Below are 23187 nucleotides of genomic sequence, written 5' to 3' on the forward strand. Positions count from 1 at the left end.
AATCCCCCCCCCCTCCTCCAGCCCCACCCCCCACTTCCTATTTACCATCTCCAAGTCCAGCTCCAGCTCTGTGCTGCAGCCACCAGGGACTGCCTGAACCATCCAAGTGCTCCAAATCTTTTCTGAAGCTTTGGAGAGCTTCAGATTGATTTGGACCTTTTTACTGGTCCCTTGATTTGATTCAGATTTGGGGATTCAGCCACTGAGTTGGGCCAAATCTCCTCTGAAGCGAATCAGCACCTGAAACTTTGCACGGCCCTATTCTGTATGATTTTTCTCCATCTTTATGAAGGTTTTGCACAACTGGTGACATTTACTAAAGAGTTCACTTTCTGTGAAAGTGCTGAGTTAACCTTGGGCCTGTGGAGGACATGGGAGTTGCTTGTCATATTGTAAGGGGAAGTCAGACAGGTCACTCAGTCCCATTGGACCTGCTTAGTTATCAGTGTTGGTGCACAGGGTGGCATTATATTCAGAATGTGGTTGAGGAATGGGATGAGATTCCACTGCAGAACAGGTGAAGGCAAGAGGTTTTGCACCTCAAGGGAGGATATGCAATGACTGGAAAAAGGTCAGAGGTGCAGGTATTGCTAGAACTGGAACAACGTAGGCCTCTAGTGAACAAGGTCAACCCTTGTTAAGCTCTGAAACAGCTGCCTGTTAATCACAGTTGGTTTTGAGCCAGAAAAATCCAGATCAGAACTTGGCCAAGGTTCAAGTTGAAGGAATGTTTCAGTGTATTATGGAAATAAGAATTACTGATAAAATCAAGTTTTGGATCTAAACTTATCCAAAATTTGAAGCTAAATAGATCCCAGGTGTCTATTCAGACCCTTCTTTACCACAGTAATCTGATTTTTGTGCATGTGTGCATGTATTAAAAAGTTCCTTACTTGACTTGAGACTCTATAAAGCTTGCAATTCTGGTGCAGTTGTGTTTAATATATTACAAGCTCTTACAGAGAATGGGGGCTGGGGGGGGGGGAAATCCAGGCTATTATTTCTGTTTAATTGGAGAGGAAGACATTTAACTGAGATTAAGTAGACTGGAAAGTTGTATTGTGCCACTGAACTAGTAGGGAAGGGAAACATCTGCTCACTCTAGCACATCTTTACACTGTCCTTTAAAAATGAGTCTGTTGTAAAATCTAACACACTGACAGTGTCACTGGACATTTGCAAACGAGACATGCAAACATACTTTGAAGTTGGCATCTTTTTCCTGAGGGGCTGAACATGTTCTGTTGAACTGGTTCCTGATGGTGTGAATTATGTACATGTGAAGGACTTGGACTGAGCGTACCCTGTTGTGCACAGCTTAGCCATAAGCTAAACTGACTGGAGCCTGGATTTGCCTTACCGTCTCCAAAATAAATTTCTCATCCAGTCAGATTTGACTCAGTAGCCCATACCTCCTCCTGTCCTGGGAGCATGACTGTTACTTTCTTATTCCAGCTTGTTGTTAACCTTCCTATTATTCCAATTCTAATACTTAATGTAGCTTTATGAATTAATGAATTATCTCAGATAAATTGACTCTGAAGAAAATGTAGATTTCATTTATGTTCCCTTTTACTATACTGTATTTTTGAATGAACTGGTAACAATTGTGGTTGGAACCACACCGGGGGAGCCTTTACCTGGGGCCACCAACTGGTAGCCACTCTTTAGTTTTTGCACTGCCACCAAAAACTCTTGTGGTAGTAAAAATGTATTCTGGATCACACCACTGTCTGGTGTAGAGAGAACACTGAGCTCACGGAAACTTTTCAGACTATTACTGAACACCCTGAGATGGATGTTCTGAACTGGTTTTATTCCAGATTATACTGAAAATCTTGTTTCCTTTTTTCAATATTTCCTGTAAACGAGGAGTTGTTTTGGAAAAATTCTGAAATTTTGCCTCATGCTTAGATTTTTATTTTAATTTCAGTTAACTTTTTTTTTTACATTACTTTGTTGCATAAATGGTACTACTGCACAACATCATGATATGTCAAAACACACAATAATATAAATGTTATTAACTTATATTTCATTTTTATATTTTATTGTTTAGATAATCAAATCAGTGACTGAGAATAGTAATCAGAACACTCTGCTTTCTAAATCAGTGTTTCGTGTTTGAGTCATAATAAGATAGTTTGACACTTTGAACAAGAAAGTACTCAGCTTACAAATTAGAGGGACTATTATTTTTTTCAGTGTTCATGTGTTATCCTGAAATCATTTTGATTCTTTTCTAGGTATGTGACAGTGCATTTTTAAATGACTCCTGAAATAGAACTCATTTTTCCTTTGGAGACTTTTCCATAGTCTCACTGGTCACATCATTAGGCATTTTTCTTATTCAGTCTAAGTTTTGAAGGGGGAAGCCACAATTTTCTTTCACATGGTGTTTTGTGTTCATCTAGTTGTTTTTGAAAGAAGTGGACCGATTGATTTATTTCACAAATGCTTTCTATGTTGACCGTGCTCTACTTGGTTTAAAATCAGTGGCAGTGCTTCTGGTACATCAGTAACATGACAAACACTTTGGATTTATCATGGAAATAAATATGAGCCATTTCCTTCCTTACTGTGGGAGTAATCCTAAGAAAAAGAGGTGTGAGTATGCCAGTCAGTCACCATAGGAGTCTATTACGTCAAGATTTGTCCATACGTTAAGTCAGTTTGATGATCTACAAATAACTTTTTGGAAAACCATGGGTGAGCATATAATCTAGGTTGGTTGTATAGTATCCAACGGAAACCAAATGTTCCTTTTCCCATGAAAGATACTATGTAAAATTAAATAGTTATGGCCAAAGGAAGAGAAGGGCTAGTTTATTTAAAGGATATGTAGTGTACCCCAGAGACCACATAGGAGCCAATGAGGAATTCTCAAGATATGTGTGTGGGGTACTGTGTTAGGGTGATAGGCCACTGGGCTTAAGAGATTGGAAACGCACCGGTTAATATTTAGAATGCATACACTTCAGATAAACATAGTAGGCAACTAAACATTGAGGTACATACACTTGAAATAAACATAACGGGCGGATAGGCAGTCACTCAGTGGTAAAACCTTTCAGTAACAAATAAGGTAACAAGTAAAAACACTAACCCTGGAATATTTACATTGAGGAACCCTTGAGCTCACCCTGAACTCTGAACAGCCCTCAAATCAGTCTTCAGTCTCACTGTGCACGCAGTTACCACCCAGGTGCTGTGCCTGGGCCCCACTGCTGTGGCTCACAGAATCAGCCCTGCAGCACACTTGGGCCCTACACTTGAGCCCCACCACTGTGGTTCACTGAGTCAGCGCTACTACAGCTCCCAGATCTCTGCCACAGGCCTTACCAGCTGCAGCCTCTCAAGATCACCCTTCTGCAGCTCCTAGGTCTCTGCCATGTGTCTTGCTAGCTGCAGTCTTTCAGGATATGTCCCTCTGCAGCATGTCAGGATCAGCCCCACTACAGTTCCTGGGTCTCCGCTATGTATCTTGTCAGCTGCATCTGCTGCCACTCCTGTGCACTAAGACTATGTGAAGCTTCAGGTGTTGATTCGATTTGGAGGAGATTCAGCCTGATTCAGTGGCCAAATCTCCAAATCCAAATCAAATCAGGGGACCAATTAAGAGATCCAAACCAATTTTGAAGCTCTATGAATCGATTCAGAGAGCTTCAGTGATTCAGGCAGTCCCCACCTGCTGCAGCAGGGAGCTGGACCCAGACTCTATGCTGGTAAGTAGAGGTATATTGGTATATAGTCAAATTGGTATAAACTGGTCACAGTTTAGACTGGAAATTAGAAGAAAGTTGCTTACTATTAGTGTGAAGTTCTGAAATGATTTTCTGTACAAAGCAGTAGAAGCAAAGAGCCTGAATTCTTTGAAGATGAAGTCCAATAAATAGGGTGGCCATAATATTTGAGGGAAATACATGACGGCGTAAGAAAATCTGGAATGTGGGTTATGGTGCCTGGGGATGCCAGTACATATACACGTGAACACATGCATAGACACACACACAGAGCCCTGATCCCCCAGCTCCCTGCATAAACCTCTTCCCCAACTCTACTGTTCAAGTAACTCTGCTCACAGTCCAGTGAACTCCAAACCAGGGAGCAGCCCATTGGCTGGGCTCCCTGGAGAAGATTGAAGCAAAAGACCCTGATTGGCATGAACCAGCCTGCACGTGCCTGACCCCTGACTCAAGAGCCACATGTGTGGGCGGGTTTCTGCCAATTCAGGCCTTTTGCTTCAATTTTCTCCAATGGCTGGGACACTGAGACAGCCTCCAAAATCTGGGACGGTCCAGGGCATAAGGTCACCCTATTAATACGTAAGATAATAGGATGAAGGAGTTAGTGGAGAAAGTCATCAGAGCACATGTTGTATAGCTTTAAATTTATATCCCTCGCAGGGGTGAATGGGGTAATGGGTGCTGAAAGAGAACTTGGCGTCCATATTGGTTATTTAAATATACAAAGCTTTTGACAGTCCTGGACAGTGCTTTACTGGGCACTTGCTGCAATCAAAAAGAAAACATTCTCCCCTTTGAATGTATTACTTCAAGATGAGGTGTTTGGGGGGCGTTGCTTTGTCAATAAGCAATGGAAGTATTAGAAATCACTGCAATTAGAAGTGAGATATTGGCTTCAGTGCTCTGGAACTTGACATTTTATTGAGAAGCTCCTCAGATTCTTGGGTGGTGGGTCTTTCTCACATGCTCTGGCTCACACTCATAGCCACTTCTGGTCTCAGGAAGAAATTTTCCCCAAAGGTCCACTGTTGTGTTTTACCTTCCTCTGGCATGGGATATGGTCCATTTAGAAATACCTGAGAATAATTTACTTCACAAATTGCCTCTGCATGACACCCTTGTCTCTCCTGCTCTCTTCTTATGGCACAAGGTAGATTCTGTTTTCATCACGTGATTTGTGGCATGTGAGGAGCCAAACTGGATGTTCTTGTGGACCCTTTTGGACAAGATTACAAGAGGCACAAGGGACTGGATTTGATGTGCTGAGAGGTCCCGTCCAGTCTTATCTTTCTATGAAAGTCTTACTTATTCGGGACAGACAGGCCATGTCCACATGAGCATGGCCATTTGTTTCCCTAGGGACACCTTGTGCTGCTGCTGCTTGTCCCCAGGGAATGCCCATGCCACGCATCCTTTGGTACCTGGTAGGTTACCCCAAGTGGGATAGCGAAGGCTGGAGCCAGCAACTGCTGGCCCCAGCAGCCTTACCTGGGGTCCTGGGGGCCTTCAAGAGCTGCAGCTTTGGTACTCCTGCAGCTGGGAGCCTGGCTGGCCAGTCTCCAGTTCTGGATGGTGTGCCCTGCCACCATGTGCGCCATCCTACTTTTTTTTGGTGTGGGTTTCTTTGACCCAGGGATCTCCCAGGGTCAATCTCACCCCTTCCCTCCTGCATTGCAAAGTAGCAGTGTGGGGAACACCTTCAGGTGCAGTGTGTGATGCCACAGGTGGGTCTGCAGTGTCACATATCACATGTGTCTGCTTGTCTGGATGCAGCCTTAAAGGCTACTATACTACCAACAATAAGCTGTCTTACCCACTTTCTTTTGGGAGATCCCTGTATCAAAACTTTCATTTCTAGGGATTACTTCTCTGAAATCTTTGGGAAATACCAACTCCTGATTTGAATTTACATTTTTTTGTAAGGGCTTGTGACTTTAACTTGCCCAGCTATAGGTCAAGAATCTGAAACACACCATCACTCCTTACCACTCCTTACTAAGGCTACTGAAATTTGGATTAATCTCAGCTAGAATACAAACGTTATAATATATTGTTCAAATCTTGCATGTAGACTTTGACAAGCAGCAGCTGATTTGTAAGTCTCCATGACTTTTTTTTTGTTCTTGAAAATATTGCCAGAGTTTCAGTCATCTTAATGATCTGCTGACTTCTTTGTGTTGATAAGGTAAAACAGTTTTAAAGCTAATTTAGTGCTGGTGGAAGTTGCTGGTTTGACTGGCACCTTTATTTATCCACAGTTCAAAGGTAGCTGCGCTGTAAGCATGTGTATGCTTCTATGTACATCTTTGTAAATTCAGCTAATGGCACTGCCTCCTGGTGAGACCGTGATAGTTTGTGTGAACTGAGTTGCTCCACTTGTTTAATCTACTAAGACTTGTACTGGAACCAGTTGCTGAACTTGCATTTTCATCTGAATAGTCATAGTGGCATGATTTTCACTGAGGTAGAGTTGGAAAGTTCTTTATGTTATTCACAAATTTCTAATCTGTCTAATCTTCCAAAGGCGGTTGTAAAAATGCTATTTCTTCATTTTCATAGTGCAAACAGAACACCAAGGCACAGTGAATTATGCTCACACTTGCCACTCACAACTGAAAACTGAATGAGTACTATTTTTTTTTAATCTGTCACATCCATGGCAAAATGTAAGGATATTTTTTAACCAAATGCCTCTTCCTTTCCTGACCTTAAAATGTATTGCTGCTAAGGCAATTGTAATCATATTCCCCTCAACCCACTCACGGTGTATTAAGAATTGTATTGCCAGCATCTCTATAGTTTTTTTTTTTTAAGAACTTTGTGCCGAGACCTGAGTCTGTGTAGCCTTTTTTTTTTGTTTGGGTTTTTTGGTAAATGGCATTTAAAAACAAAGTCATCATTCCATTAAAAGTAGTGGGCTTTCGACATAAACGTTGAGATGCTGGTTAACTAGAATAACTTTGATTTTGCTAATCTGTATTATTATGAACCATGGTGGAATTCACTTCTTCTTTGTAATCCTGCCTAGTTTTGTGTATCTGCCATATGTTTAATATGCTCTACTTCTGTCCAAATAGCTGTGTTCAAACATCGTCTTTGGAGTATCAGTAGGACCCGACCTCTGTGGCTTTCCTGGGCTGTTATTATATTCTCCTTTTTTCATTATATATTTATTTTTTCTTCCAAATGTAACATTCTCCTCCTGTCATAAAACAAGTGACTTAAAATTTTCAAAGACTCTTTCTGGCAAGACTAGGAATTGGATTCCTGCAAAGCTCTTCATAAAAAATTGAAGACTTGCTATATTAACATACATTGATTTATTCATAGTGTTTCATTACAAATAAGTGAGGATCCTGTAATATCAGGAAAGGTGAGGGATACAGGAGAACTCGGTATATTATATTGACAGCTCAGTTGAAATTGAGCAGCCTTTGGATTGAATTTAGAACATAAGGAAGGGATTGGCTGGTAAATAAGTCATGAGTTTTACCTCCAAGTGTCTGTATATCAACAGAGTTGCCATTGGTAAGCATAATGGAATTCAGGCAGAATTTCAAAGGTGTGCTTTCGGCTTTTCTTTCTTTAAAAGCGTGTTAGTACTGGCAATATATATACTCATGAATATCTCTCTGTATCTGTACCCTGCTGCCAGCTCTCTGAGGTGGAAATTAGGGAAAGCACCATCCGCAAGTCCTGGAAACCAAGGACAAGCACAGGAAAAATAAAAAATCAGTCTCAAAGTTGTAGGAAGGAAGAGAAGGGCATTTGTTTAATGACTTCATAGTAGTAGTTTCATGTTTTACAAAATACTCCTCCTTACCCAAGATTTTCCACTGTTTTAGGGTATAATCCAAAGACCATTGGAGCCAACAGAAAGACTCCCGTTGACTTCAGTGGGGTTTTGTTCAAAGCTTTAGCCAGGAGAAGAAGGACTCCATTAGAAACGTGTCCTTCTTTACCTCATGAATCCTCCATAATATAATGGAATGGAAGAGGATAGGGAATTATATCATAAACGTTCTTGAAAAATTTGCACATTTTGCTGTCAATTTTAATTTGCCTGACAAAATTCTGTGATTGCGGAAAGAACAGGGGGAAAAAACCATATGTTTCTTTCATCCACTTCTCAAAATCAGTTTATACTGCAGCCTTAATTTGTTGGTAATGGAAGAGAAGATATGTGGTTGGAAAAGCTTGAAAAAATTGTCACATTTGCCAGCATCTAAATATAAACCCCATTCATGAATGAAAGTGAGGCCACATCCATTCTTTTTCCTCCGTCCCTAGATTAAAGAAACAGCTCAGTAGGGAGCAGAAGAGGGATGAATTTCCTGAAATTCATTTGATATTAGCACCCTGACTCTCCCTGTTCTTCATTTTCAGATTACATACAAGGCTGTTGGGTCTCTGGATCCCACTGCTGACCTGTCCAGCCAGAGGGGAAAGGTCTTCAAACTAAGGAATGAAACTCACCACCTCTTTGTAGGGTTATATCCAGGGACTACCTATTCGTTCACCATCAAAGCCAGCACAGTGAAGGGCTTCGGACCTCCCATCACAACCCGGATTGCAACTAAAATTTCAGGTACTACACTGGAGGAGGAGGTGGAAGAGGAGGAAGAAAGGAAGACTGACCTCAGCTTTGTCCTTTACAGAAGCAAAGCAAGAAAATTAATAGAACAATAATATTTTATTTAGTGTTTCATACAAAAAGGCTGTGGACCAAATTTTTAAAGGGCCTCAATCCCAGCCAGGTATCCATGTTCAGCTGAATTGCAAATAACAACAATGGATAATACCTGTTTTACAGATGTAATTAATGTGTTAGATTACATCATTTGGCCCTTGAAATTGTTTGCCCCACAATTGTGAGTGGCACGGTGTCTGGTTTAGGATGCTCCTTTAAAAATATGCCCTTATATCTTCAAAATACCTCCACGTTGGAAGTAGAGCTACTGACTTAATATGAGAGGGAGAGCACAGTAGGGACAGGCAATATTATTGTATAAAAAAGGCTGGAGAAAATACAGTCTGAGACAGCCAAGTACAAGAATGTGGTTCAAGTGAATAGGGGATGAAAAGAGAAGGCTCTTGTGATTACAGAAAAGCAGAGAAGATATATACTAGATGAACATAAGAAGGGGGAAAGGAGGGGAATGGAGAAGAACAAAGCACTAAGATGGACCTATGAAGAGATTTCTAAATATGACAACACTGAGACAGTGTATTTACCCTGTTTCTTCCCCAGCACTTCAAAAACATAACATTTTAGGAATTTCTGTTTACCCATCCTACTCATTTTATTCAGTAAAACACAAACATGGATTTGTAGGAAAGTTTAACACAAATCTTGAATATGAAAACTTGGAGTCAGATTCTATTCCATCTGTAACACATCCAGGTGAACATTGACACTTAAGTATGATTCTATTCGCACGCTTAAGTCACTGAAAAACAGTTAATACAAAAAAAAAGTGGGTGGGTCTTCCTCTTCCTTGTGTCTTTTTTGTGACTTCATTTTAAGGGTAAGATGAGTGATTTATAAAAGTGGATGCATTAATAAGTTTTCAGGACTTCAGTGGGGTAGAATAGAATCACATTTAGTTAGCTAAGTCCATTTTCTATGCCCGGTAAGTTGAATCTGGCCCTTCATTGTGTAGATGTGTTGAGGCAGTAGCAATGCTTGAAATCATAGTTGCCATAGTTGCCAATCATAAGAAATACTACATGACAATGCATTACTTCCACAGGTCTTTTGTTATAAAGAAGTTGCTAAGTTTCTGGGTGTATATGAAAGTGGAAACATCAAGAAAGGAAACTAATCTTTTTTCCACTCATTATCACTTAGATTTCTGTGTTTGACTTTGAGAAAAATAGCTAAGACCTCTGTCAGTTGAGCTAGAATAACAGTAAGCAGCATCTACAGAGACTGTTACCTTCTGTGTGGGCTCACTGCTGTTTTACATGCTTGTTGCAGCAACAGAAAAATGAAATAACGCTATAACGATAACACTTCACCCCCTCCTTTCTGATTCTACTTTCTTTTGTTTTAGTCTTCAGTGAACACTTAAATTATATTAGAAAGCAGCCCACACAGTTACTAGTCTGTGTAAATGCTCTGCTCAGGCTCAGCTCAGTTTGTCTTCAACATGTCCAGGGATTTCCTGAAGACAATGACATAGTCCCTAAATCAGATCATCTCATTGCATGGTCACTTCTTTACTTTTAACTTAAATTAAGGTTGAATTAAGACCAATGCCCAAGAAATACAGTGTGGGAGGAAAAGTATTTTTGTGTTGGGTTTTAATAACTATCATATTTCTACCTGCAATACCTTTTTAATGCTAAGGATGCATCTTGGTGGAACTTGAATTTGTATATGTGTATTTCAGAAGTAGGGGCCCAGTTCAGCTCCCACTGAAGTTGGTAGTAAAATAGCACTGAGGGGAGCCAACTTAAGCCCTACATCAGCAGGGCTGATGTAGCTTGAGCTATGTAGTAATTATTTTATTTTAGAGTAGGCATCATTAAAAGGCTAATTTTTGCTGAGATAGCACACAGCTGTTTAATCTTAAGTAGAAGAGAAAGCTTGTATGTCCAGTATTCAGTTCATAGTAACTAATGAAAATACTGATTACTCTGAATCAACCGTAATTCTCTTTCTTAATCCCTCCACAGGACATAATTGGTTTTACTCACTTGTTATGCATGTGTTGTCTTTAAGTGATATTGAAGTATTTGTGGCAGGAACAGGCTTTATTATGTATATGCTAGATGTTGTATAATCAATCACTAGTTGGCATCTCTGGAAAACTCTGGGTTACAAATTAAAATAATATAGGTGACATTTATTTAAATGTGTAATAATAATTATTATTATTTCCCTGATATAAAGTAGTTTATAGGTTGTATGAGAACTCACAATCCCTGTCACCTCATCAGTTTTTATTAATGGGAAATCCAAGGCATTAAAAAAAACCTTCCACAAGGGTATACAGCTATTCAGTGGCAGATTGAGTACCAGAAACCAGTTTTCAGTTTTTCTGACAGTTTTCAGTTTCTTACACTTGTTAACGGGATACCTGATCTGATAGTCACTGGGAGAGATTAGGTATGGGACCTCCTGCAATGCAGTTTTCAGTTACTTTTCTGAGTTACAGCAGCACTGAATAAAGCTATGCTGTTCGTACAACATTTTTTGTGCATAATTTTCCCACATTCTTTTTACTTAAAGGTAATCTAAACACATGGTCCAGGATGAGGGGGGTGGTGCTTTAGGGTGCCTTAATTAAAGTGGCTCTGAGAGCCACTCTAATTAAAGAGCCTGGAGTGTCATGTGTATTCAGCATCCTGTGCTTCAAAATGGTAGTGGGGGTGCTCTAACTGAAGCTCATTTGATGAGCTTTAGTTAAATCCCACCCCTCCGCCATTTTGAAATGTGGGGACACTGATTACATATGGCACGGAGGCTGCTGGAGTGTGCTAATTAGCATACTCCAGCAGACTTGTTGCAGTCTTGATTAATTGAATCTGCTCCAATGCATACTAAGTAGCACCATAGGCAGCGGAAGGCCAGCGCTAACAGGACTTAGCCCCCTCAAATGCAGGCAGCCCAGGCTCAGGCTCTGGGCTGCTGCAGCAGGGGGAAGGGGCGCGCAGAGACAGAGATGAGCAGCCAGAGCCTGCAGGCAGCCAGGAACTCAGCCCTGCCTGCCTGTGTGTGGAGCAGCACCCAGCAGGTAAATGTGTGGATGGGAAGGAGTGGGAAGGTGGGGGAAGGGGCAAATCAAGGACCCCGCAGTGGGGAGTGTATAGGGTGCTGTGGTGGGTCATGGGATGCTTGGAGCCCAGGCAGCCCCTCTGGGGTACGTGGGGGGTTCCTGCCTCTGTGTTCATCCCCAGAGCAGGCACAGGGGGCATGTGCCCCCCAGATCTGTGTGTGGGGTGGAGGTGGCTGCCACTGTGGACTGGGCTCTGCATCCTGCTGCTGGTGCCCCAGGAGTGGCACAATGCCACATGCCTCCTGCACGCTGGCATGTCATGAGACCTTAGGCTGCTGCTAAGCTGGGAGTAGAACATTTGTTTGGGGAGTTGAGTGTCAGGCATTCACATACAATGTGTAGTCCAGTGAAATTGGTGCTTCACGATCACTGGCTCAGTGCTGCTAACATTGACTACAGCAAGGATGCTGGTATTTGTGTGGTGATCTTCCCATTTGATGTGGATTTTCTTGAGGCATTGATGGTGATGCATCTCCAGGCTCTAGAGATGATGATGACAGATCACCTACATTTCACATCCATAGAGGAGAGTAGGGATGATGGCAGCATTATAGACGTGGATCTTGGTGTCTTTCTGAAGCACTTCCCCAAAGGAGGCACTTGCACACTGTGCTCAAACTCCTCATCAATGTTCACTCTTTGAGAGAGGAGGCCCCCAAGGTTGGGGAAGTGCTCAACCAACTCTAGGGTCTTTTCCTCTATGGTAATTTGGAGCTGGGGGGTCACTTCCATGACCCGAGGCAGGATGATAAAGCACTTCAGCTTTTTCAATATTGAGATGGAGGCCCGAAGTTTGGTAGCTTTTCCAAAGAGATCCGGTGCAGCCTGAAGGTTTTCCTCAGCATGCACAAGAATAGTGCAGTCATCAATAAGTTGAAGGTCAAGAATGGTTGTTTTGAGTACTTTGGTCTTTGAGCAAAAACATCCCATATTGAATAGCCCTCCATCTGTATGATTTTCAGTGTCAGTTCTGGAAGGAAGGTACTCATTATGAGAACCAGGATGACTGTCAAATAAATGAAGAACAGTGTTGGGTCATTGCTTGACCCCAGTTTGGATGACAAAGGGATCTGTCTCCAATCTGCTACAAATAATGGTCATCGTCATCTGGTCATAGAGAAATGTCAGGACCTTGATGTACTTTTCAGGACATCCAAATATGGTCAGTACTTTTTACAGGGCTATGCGATTGATGGAATCAAAAGCCTTAGTAAGGGTCAATAAAAGCCATGTACAGGTTCTGATGTTGTTCCCAACACTTTTCTTGGATCTGATGGGCAACAAAGATCATGTCAATTGCTCCATGGGTTGATCTAAAACCATACTGATATTCTGGCAGGACTACCTCGCCAAGAGGTAGAAGACAGTTCAGAAGAATATGCGAGATGATTTACCCTGTTGTGGAAAAGAGGGAAATACCTCCATAGTTCCCACACACAGACCTATCTCCTTTCTAGGAGATAGTCATGATGTTGGCATTCCTTAGGTATCCAGGGATTTCTTCAGTGTTCCAAATTCACAGAATAAATTTATGGAGTCTCAGTACCAGTTCCTTGCTGCCAACCTTGTAGATTTCAGCAGGTATGCCATTCAGTCCAGTAGTCTTGTTGTTCTTGGTTTCCTTGATGGCACATGACACTTCTTCTAGGATAGGAGGGTTGGTGAGGGGGTCCCCTTTCAGAGTGTTGGGGGATAGATTTGATGGTGGTATCTGCCACAGTAGAGTGACAGTTCAAGAGTGCCTTAAAGTGGTCTTTCCATCTTGCTTAGACAGATCCATTGTCCTTGAGGGGTGTTGAGCCATCCTGCAATTGCAGAGACATAGGACTGTGGGAAGTTAGGCCATAGATTGCTTTTGTTGCCAGAAAAAGCTATGTGCACCTTGTTTGTCAGCAAAGAGCTAGATCTCCTTGGCTTTATCTTGCGGCCACTGATTTTTGATTTCCTGGATCCTCCTTTGAGTTTTAACTTTGAGGAGCTGATGAGTCTTCTTCTGCTGAAATGGTGTCATCTTGCCAAACAGAATGAGCCCTTTACTCCTGGTCAAGGATCTCAGTATCATGCTCATTGCCAGTTTTGGTGTCAATGTGTGGTATAGCCAATGGATTCAGTATCAGCCATATGGATAGCAGTTTTAAACCCCTCAGTGTTCCTTAGTGTTGCCTTTGTTTGGAGACAGAGAAGACAACTTTCCATGGGGACACTATTGGACATCGTTACAGACCTCAAGATCTTGGAGAGATTTGGTATTGAGTGCTCTTCACATTGCTTTTAGCTTTTTTCAGTGTTTCAGAGCATTAATGCTCTGAAATGAATGTTCATAATGGATAAGACAAGACTTTTATCTGTCCAGCAGTCATTGGATCCTCAAATAGGTGACTGGTATGGGGTGCACATGCCTCCCCTGATTGGGCCAGTGCCCCCCCAATGGCTGACACTGATGCTGTTGGTAAGGCTGGTGCCCCCCCGACAAGGCTGCCACCATTGGCGGCTTCTGTGGGTGCCCCCTCCCCAAGTTCAGGAGGCACCAGTGGTTCCTCACTCATGCTTCCTCACATGGCTCACATGATACAAACGTCCATTTGACTATGGGCTTTAACAATAACATAGTCAAGGCAGTGCCAGTGCTTAGAGTGAAGGTGTCTCCAGATGTCTATATTTGTCTCTCTGTCTGAAAACGGTGTTTGTGATGACAAGATGATGCTCCACACATTTGCTCAGGGCAAGGTTGCCATTGGATTTGGCTTTCCCTACTCCTTCCTTCCCAATGGTGCCACTCCAGAGTTCCAGGTGATGTCCAGTTCTGGCATTGAAAATACCAAGGAGATAATCTTGTCCTCCTTGCAGATGTTAGTCAGAACATGGTCAACTTGGAATTGAACTGTTCTTTGACATCAACAGCATCAAGTGTTGGGGTATACATACTGATAACAGTGACATACTGGTTGTTTCTGATCTTAAGACAGAGGATCAAAAGATGTTTGTTAATACCCATAGGGAGCTTGGTAAGTTGACTGATGGGCCAATTCATGATGGTAAAGCTGACACTGTGAATATGTCTGTCCTGGTTCAGTTTCTCCTACAAGAACAACATGTAGCCTCCACCATCTTCCCTCAGCTGACCCTCATCCCATCACCTTGTCTCACTCAGATCTGCAGTATTGATGCTGTATCTCACTAGTTCCCTGTAGACAATGGTAGTTCTTCTTTATGATCATTCATTTTCTTAATTATCCATAAAGGTGCAAACATTGTGAAAACTGTTGTTTTATGATGATGTTTTTGAGTACAGAGAGCATGATTCCACTTGATACAGTTATCCAGCCAGTAGCAGGTAAGACAGCCTAGGTTTAGGGCAGCTTTTCTAGACCCTTTCCCATGTGGGGAGAGCATAAAAGATTCTGCATAGGACAGCTAAGTCATGGTAGTATCTGCCAAATTGCACCCTTCTCAGCCCGTGTGCAAGACAACCATTGGGCTACTACCACCTGCATGCAGATTCATGGCTGGAGACTGCTGGATTTACTAATCCTATCTTCATCACCATTTGTCCATTGCCACAGGGCTTTTAGAGTTTGGTACAGGACAGCATGTTGTTTCCTGTGAAAGAAGCCTGTGTCAGACCTGGTTTAATGAGAGGAAGCTGGTGCATGGAAACAGCAACCACATGATCTTGACATGGTGGAGATTTGAACCCAGTGCAAGGGAGAACCTTAGATGACAGGAGACCTGCAACTTGCTTTATCCTTCTTCTGTCTTTATAGCTGTTGAGATCCTGACATGTCATTGAGTACTTGGGGTTGGACCGTGGTTTGTCTGGAATCTCCTGTTAGGTCCAACCCTGCCAGGAATGTGACATTCAGGTGACATAGTTCTGGGCATCACTAGGACACACAAGGCTGTTCACCAATATAAGGTCTTGCTCCGCAGAAAGCGGGAGAGAAGTAGCAGAAAGAAAGTAGTAGTAGAAAAATTAACTCATAAGAAGATGCATCTCATTTTCCTCAAATGCCCCAGAACAGCATAATAGGGTAGGGAACCCCCTCTCCCCCCCGACCACAAAGAAATGCAGATGGTGCTATGCTTGTGCATGAGTAACATTCTTTCCAAAAGTTTTTTTTTGCAGAGTTTTCTATATTGCCTTTATGGGGTTTTTAAATACAAAGAAATAAGGCACAATATTATGAATGTGAATGTTGAAATGACCTTGCTAATTCTATGTCTTTTTTGTGAAATCTATTCTGTTTTACCATGTAGTTTGCAGCTTGTGAAGGAGCTGTGTAGCTCAGATCCATATAATAAGTGCTGTAGCTCAGATATAGAAAATGTAAATTACTGGTAACTCCTAAAGAATGGGAATTAGGATTCCTGGTTTCTATTCTTAGCTCTGCCACTAACTCACTCTGGGTATGAACAGACATTCAGGGAGATTAGGGGGAGGTTAGATTGCATTGAAAATGGCCACCTGATCTAACTTAGTTCACTCATATGTGGACCTAACACTTAAATCTGTAGTTCAGTCAATCTAACTGTGAATGGTGTAGAAGATGCAGGAAGGTTAGGTGGGTCAAAAAATGGCCAGCTTGATCTAATTTAGCTGTATTTCAGAGGTACGCTAAGTTAGATTAAGTACAGGCAGACCAATCTAAAAGAATGAATGTACATGTTTGGAGTGCAACCGTCTGGCTGGGAAAGCCCAGCTGCTGGCCCCAGCCTTGGGGATGCACTTCTGCCCCTCCTACCCTGGCACAGGGCTGTTTTTAGCCCCTTGGGCCCTTCCCTCCACCCCCAGCTGGACAACCTGCTCCTCGGGCCAACCTGTCCTCCCAAAGCCGCCAAACCCCCTGACCCCACAAGCCACTTCTGGTGCCAGTTTTACCAGCATTCACCAGTGCCATGAGCCAATGGAAGTAAGTCAGGGTGTGGAGGAGGGGCAGGCAGGATCATGAGGTTGGTTCACCGAGGGCAGGTTTTGTCCTGCGAGGGGGCTGGCTGAAAACAGCCTGTCACTAACCCTCCCCATACTGCTGACCCCCCCCCCTCTCCCATTGTACCTCAGATCAGGTACCCAGAACCTAATTAATTACTGAGTTGGGGGGAGGTGTGGGGGGGCATTTTTAACCCAATCTAAGCCCCTGAACTTCTAGCTGTAAAGTTTGTATGAAGCCTATATGACTTTAAACCAAATCACTTAATCTCCAGGTGGCTGTGCTTTCTATTTGTGTAATGGAGAAACTGGTGCTAATGTCATAGGGTCAATGAGGCTTAGATCGTTAATATGCCAGTAGTTTTTGTTTTGTTTTTGAATTCACACTGACGATTTGGATGTCCAGCTTCCACTAATTTTTAAGGGAAATGAACATCCAAGTCCCTTAATTCTTTAAAAACATCGTAGGTGCAATTTTTAAAGTATCTTGACATCTCAGCAGAGAGATGCTAAACAGACTCCAAGAATTATTAGTTTTGTTGCTATTTCAGCCAAAGTCAGTAACTAGTAGATAACTTATCTATTGCTGTCTGTTCTGCCATAGCACCCTCAATGCCTGAATATGATACAGACTCACCCTTGAATGAAACCGACACTACCATCACGGTCATGCTGAAGCCTGCTCATTCCCGTGGAGCACCTGTCAGGTAAGTTGTTTCCTCTCTTACTTTCTTTGCTTTTTCTTACCCTCCCCCAAGCCCACACAAATCTCTCTTTCTCAAGTGATAATGTGGCTGATTAATAGATATTCCTACCAAAAGGCCACCTGTAACACAGCATGTTACAAATGCCTTCTCTTACTTTCATCCTACAATTAAGCGTGGGGAGAGATTACTGATACCACAGCCCTGTTTATTTTCTTTGCAGCAACCCATTCATATGCACTTGCAATATATGAGCTGCAATATGTGGATTAAATGCAGGGATCTTAGCATCTCTTTGCTACTTAAGAGGACTTCAGGCCTCCAACCACTGATTTCTCTTCAGTTGCCAAAAAAGTCTTACTGTACATCACAATTTTTCAGTAGGACCAGAAATATCCCAAGGATCTTTAAAACTTGTGCATATAGTAGTTCAGCACCTTGACTTAAGCAGACTCCTCATATCCTTCTGTTACAATCTTAGCTGCTGTTCCTAATCTGCCAGCTGAAGTGAGCAGAGATTTTGACCCCAAAAGGTAATGTCAGACCTCAGTGAGACATGGCTTTCCACTCTTGCTCAGCTGTTCTTGGCAAGTAGAGATTTCACTCCCAGATAGTATTTAAGGGCAGGACACCTTATGCATGCCCTTGTGATGGAGCTGTGACATTGCAGACCATATTACCAGCTACCCTGCAGGAGAACATTTTCATTGCTAGCATGTATAATATTGGAATCGGGAAGGTATGACTCTGGATGACTGTGAGACTGCAAATTTGACTAAAGCAGCCTGTATTATTTATTGCCAGGTAAATTTCATGCCAGTGAAAGGTGTTATTACTGATGATTAAAGTGTCTTATTTAGCCAGTGCCAACATCAGTTATGGTAGTCTTCCTGACTCCCAACCTGGAGAAATTCCACATAGTATTTCATTCTCCATAATGCTGAACTCTCTGCCGAACCTGGTGAGACTACCAAAGGTACAAAGTAGTACTGTTCAGAATGGTTGTTTTTGTGGCACATGTCCATAAGGAATCAGGTTGAACCCGCCAAGACCGTTCCTACAAACTGTCCACCAGCCAGTTGCTTCCCTCTACTGTGCTAACTCCCTTTGATCTGGAACTAAAAAATGGTCAATTATTGCACTATTGAAAAAATCCTAGGTCCCTGTTTTCAAATATCATTTGCACTGCACAATTATGCCCATGAATCCTGCTGGCAGTCATTTAACTGCTTTTAAAACAGTTACTCTGAAGTTATTCAAATATGTGTAATCTGAATCAGTTGCAGATTCCATAGTTGCTTGCTTTAATGAAATGCATTACATGACTCAGAAGTCAAGCTTACATAGACTCACAGTTTTCCGTGAAGATTATTGGAATATTCCAAAAAAATATTTTGTCAAGATTTTCTTGTTGACTTAGTTCATCTTACCCTATCTCCCTTCCAGTCATCCTGAGGGGCCTACTTTAAAGCTCTAACTCTCATGTCTAGAAGAATGAAGTGAAGAACCTGTTACTTGTATGTCTTAGAACAGTTGCTTTGAAGGACAAGTATAGTAAATGTCTGCAGTTCAGTAGGTATTTTCTTTGTTTATATGTTTATTTTGAGGGGAACTTTTTTTCTTTTTCATTTTATCCCCTGCCGTGTGAAGAGTGTTGCTATTTTGTCTTTTTATTGAAGACTTGCAATTTTTCCTCAAAGCCCAATTTACTACATTTTACCACATTCTGTGAATAATGTCTTTTCAGAAAAAAAGTCCATTATGCATTTTTTGTGAGCATTTCTATGAATTTTAGTCACTTTTTATTACATTGTAGCCTATTATGCATATATTTTCAGTGACAAAAATATTTACATGCTACACTTAAGTGATACGCTTACCTATTATGATGACCTAGTTCTGTTTATTTCTAAATAGGTTTATGAAAAGAAGAATAGGAGAGTGTCTCTAGGGGAGAATTTTAGCTTTGTATTAACTTTGCAGGCAAGTGATGTGTCTAACTTTCATTCTATACCCTTATACACTTCTGTGCATCTGTACCCTCTATTTCTTAAGATCTTTTTTTACAATAAGGAATAGGAACTTAGAGAAAATATTTTGAAAGTAGTTTTAGAATAGAGAACTCCCTCTTTCTGTGTGTGTGTTTGTGTGTGTGGACAGTATTTAGTACAGTGGAAAGCTGATCTCTCTTAGGGACCCTACTTATATGAATGTGAGTAGAACTGAACAACATGACATGTTCTTTCTTAAAAGTCCCCAAATCATAGGTCACAGACCATGCATTGCTCTAAAATTGCTCACAGTCACCAGAAAGTAAAAAGTTAAAACTGAGGGTATCCAAGAATAAACTATATTTCCTGCAGCATGTTGCTTAGATCAGCACTCTTTAAGGGCAATAATATTGATCATGTGATCAATTGGGAGGAGCAAAAGATGTAGGAGAACAACACCCAAAGCATTGGTATAGACGCTCCATTAGAGCAGAATAATTGAATCATGGGAATTTATGGCTGGAAGGGACCTCAAGGGATCATTCAGTATAGCGCCCTGTGCTGAGGCAGGATACATTGGGCAATAATTCTTTGTGTGTTCAACACAGGGTGTATATATGCTGCCCTCCAAATGTGAAATGGGCTGCATCTTTCAGTTCCGCTTTCTAATATCCTGTGTGCCAACTCAAACATCATTAATGCCAATGTGTCCTTTCAGACATTTCAGAAGTCCATTCCCTTCTTCTTCAGACAGTCACCGAGTCTTTTCTTCCTCATAGGCAAACAGATAGTCCCCATACCATAACCCTCCCCAATCACACTGCACTCGCTGAACTAACCTTGTCCTGATTTCTCCATCTCTCTTCAGCCAGCATCCCTCTCTTGTAAAGTGTCTGTGTGGCCCAGGAATCCAGTGCAGTAGCCTTGGAATTTTGGATCAGGTGGGATCCAGCAGGATCCTTTGCTCATGCTCATGCTTATACTGATTTATAAAGAATTCAATGTTCAAAAGCATCAAAAGATCTGGGCATTAGAAGTGCTAGTCTGCTGCTAGTCTGCATTTAAATATTCCCTCCTTGGAACTTTATTGGGGTGATTGACATCCTTTCTGAAAGGCACCAGAGTGCAAGCAAAAGACCTTCAGGGAAGGAAACAGGGAAAGTTAAGTCAGCAGAAATCAAAATTAAAAACTCTTCTATATCATCTTTATCCTTCAGGTTCTATTCGTAATGTCAGCTCCCCAGGGACTTGATTAAAAAAAAAGACTGAAATGCAAATAACCTTTAAGGAAACATCCTGCTTTGTGCTACCTGGGCACTATTTGGACTGTTTTATTTCTCTCAGCACCATTACCAAAGACTTCTTTAAAAAAAGATGTTTGTTCTTGATTTAGTCTAAAGCTCATGAATGGTGCTGGGACTGAGATGCTGAAGACTGATGTCATATGTTGACCCTTGCAATAAATGCAGTAGAGGCAGTAGGAATAGTGGGATCCTCAGCCTCTCTTCCTCAAACTTTCTCTGAAGAAATTGCTACCGTGAGTTTTGTCCTTTTGTCTTGGTATGCATTTAAATTTCTGCTTCTCTAAGGGCAGCAGAGTCAATAATTTATAATGAATACTAAATCTAACATCTTTAGACTTTGTGAACTGTCCAGAAGCACTCTAGGTCTGTCTTAAGCTCATTTGCTGCTTACATTTTTAATTTAGAAAACAATTGTGCAGATGCAAAATGTCCACAGGCAGCTTGTTGTGCAGACTGGATAATTAGAAAACCAGCTGGTTCATTAATTTTTGGTTAGAGCCATAGATTTCATTTTGGTGTTTCTGTTCCCTGAATGGAGAATGCAAATCTGGGATCTGGACTTTATACTTACACTGATTTTTTCACAGTTCATTGTAAACAAATATGCATTGCAAATATGAGGACTGCATGTGTGCAACTCTCCATTTTCTTTTTGCACAGTTCTGGCCATCAGAAATGTGGCTAGAGAGGCATAGCCAGTGAGTCTGCAATTATGTGGCTGTGTCCTGGGACAGCATATTTGTTCATGTGAGAGCAGCCGTGGAGGACCTGCATAGCTGCTCTATGACCTACTGGGCTAGGGACAGAAGTTGCACATAAACCAGTTTAAGTGATCAGAAACTGGTTTAAACCCATAACAAAACATAAGGTCAGTGCATATAAGCCAGTTTCAAAATGTCTGAAACTGGTGTAAGATAGATGTAGTAGAATGTAGAAACTGGTTTAAGATAAATGTATATGACTTAACTGATTTTGGTCAAACTGGTTTATGAAACTTCTGCCCCAGACCCCTTCCTGGTTCAAGCTAAATCATAATCCCCAGCATCCCAGAATGCTTTCTAGCCCTGGGATAGGCTGTCTGCTCAAAAGAGCAGGGGTGGCCCTGCCCCTCTGCTTCCTAGCTGGAGCAGTGAAGGCTGACTAACAAGGAGGTGGAGGGGGGCAAGCCTGGCTGGGGAGGCAGCCCAGTCTATGGGGGGCACTCCCCCCCAGCAAACCCTGGCTGGGGTCTGGAGCCAGGGTGGGGGGTTAAATTCCCACTTCCCCTGCTCAAACTTACTGCTGGCTGCAACTGTGGATTGCAAATCCCAGAGGCACCTGGAAGCAGGAAGAGGATGTAATGAGCAACCCTGCAGAGTCCTGCTGCTGTAATTCTGGACTGCAAATCCCAGAGGCCTCAAGGGCAGCAGGAAGAGGAAGTGAATTCACAGCCAGAGAGCTGTGCTCTAGCGCCCCCCCCCACCCCCCCGGCTTCTGGCCTGAGCCACTGTAGGCATATGGCTGCATTCCCTGGATCAACAGTAAATCTCTGTTCACTTCTGTTTCAATTTAATCTGTGCAGTTTAAGCTGACCTGCACAGACTAAATCATTTCAGCCTTAGGCATTTTAACTGTCTGTACCTAGCCCTGGTGTGTTGGGAAAAGATGCATTTAGTCTCCCTTATCCTTTGCTAAAGATCCCTATGTGAATTGTTTCATACTTTCAAATGCTGGTTGATGTACTTCAGTGGTTATGTGAGCTTCCAAATGCAGACTTCTGCTTGAGTGCCTTCATTTGAAAACTGCACTCTACATTGTGCTGAAAAGCAACAGTTGTAGCGCAAATGCACATTTCCCCCATGTGGGCATTTGAGAAGCGTCGATAAATGGAACCTGGGATGAGTTGCTTAGATACTGGTGGTTTATTACCTGTTAATAAACATATTTGTGGTGGATAAATATATACCCATTTCTGTGGTGGAAAGGGGGGCATGTATGTGTACTTTTTTGTCAAAACTCCCAGAAGCACAGGCTTGGAATAATTCAGAATAACTATGAAATATTAAAGAGCTTTGAGCAACATGAGAATGATATCCACATATCAGCAGACAACAAGAAATACTACCCTGTATAGCCCTGGCACTTTGACATTGAACAGTATCTTTATTTTGTGCTTATCTCAAAACTTGAGTGAGTAAAATACGTTTGCTCCCTACAGATGTTAAAAAAATTCAAGAGGAATATGAAATTGTGTCACTATTTAGCAGGACATCTAGAAAAAGGGAAACCCATGGAATCATGAGGTTGAAAGCAACCTCTAGAGCTGTCTAGTCTAAGCCCCAAGAGATGCAGAATGTGCTATTCCAAGCCAATACCTGCCCAGCTGCTTCTTGAAAACTTCCAGTGAAAGAGATTTCACAACTTTCCTAGGCATTTTGTCCTTTTGCCCCTCTTCCCCGTGACTGTGCTCAGAACTTTAGCTATTAAACAGTCCAGCATGATGAATCTCTCCATGATACTTATATGGCCTTCAATGTGACACTACTTGAGGACCTTACAGTCTTTACTGCATCTGTCCTTACAGTGCTCCCATCCCTGGAAGTTGGGAAGTGTAGTTATCATCATTGTACAATTCCACTTTACTTCTAGGGAGTGCCCAGAAAAGCTAAGTGAATTGTCCAGTGCAGCAGTGTACAGAATTGAGCCTGGGTCTTCGCTGTTCCAGGCTGCCACCCTACCTGTTAAACCATCC

At 42.0% G+C, this 23187-nt stretch overlaps 1 protein-coding gene across 1 annotated transcript in view; it reads left to right on the forward strand.

The window, feature by feature from the left end:
• Window positions 1-23187, forward strand: part of PTPRT (protein tyrosine phosphatase, receptor type T) — a 1137038-nt gene that overhangs the window by 899062 nt on the left and 214789 nt on the right. The window contains exons 10-11 of the mRNA XM_019513020.1: window positions 8133-8334; window positions 17062-17164. Coding sequence (XP_019368565.1) covers window positions 8133-8334; window positions 17062-17164 — 305 coding nt within the window. The remainder of the gene's footprint in view (window positions 1-8132; window positions 8335-17061; window positions 17165-23187) is intronic.

This window comes from Gavialis gangeticus, unplaced genomic scaffold, assembly GCF_001723915.1.
Source record: "Gavialis gangeticus isolate Ggan-Ray unplaced genomic scaffold, GavGan_comp1, whole genome shotgun sequence".
Lineage (NCBI taxonomy): Eukaryota > Metazoa > Chordata > Crocodylia > Gavialidae > Gavialis > Gavialis gangeticus.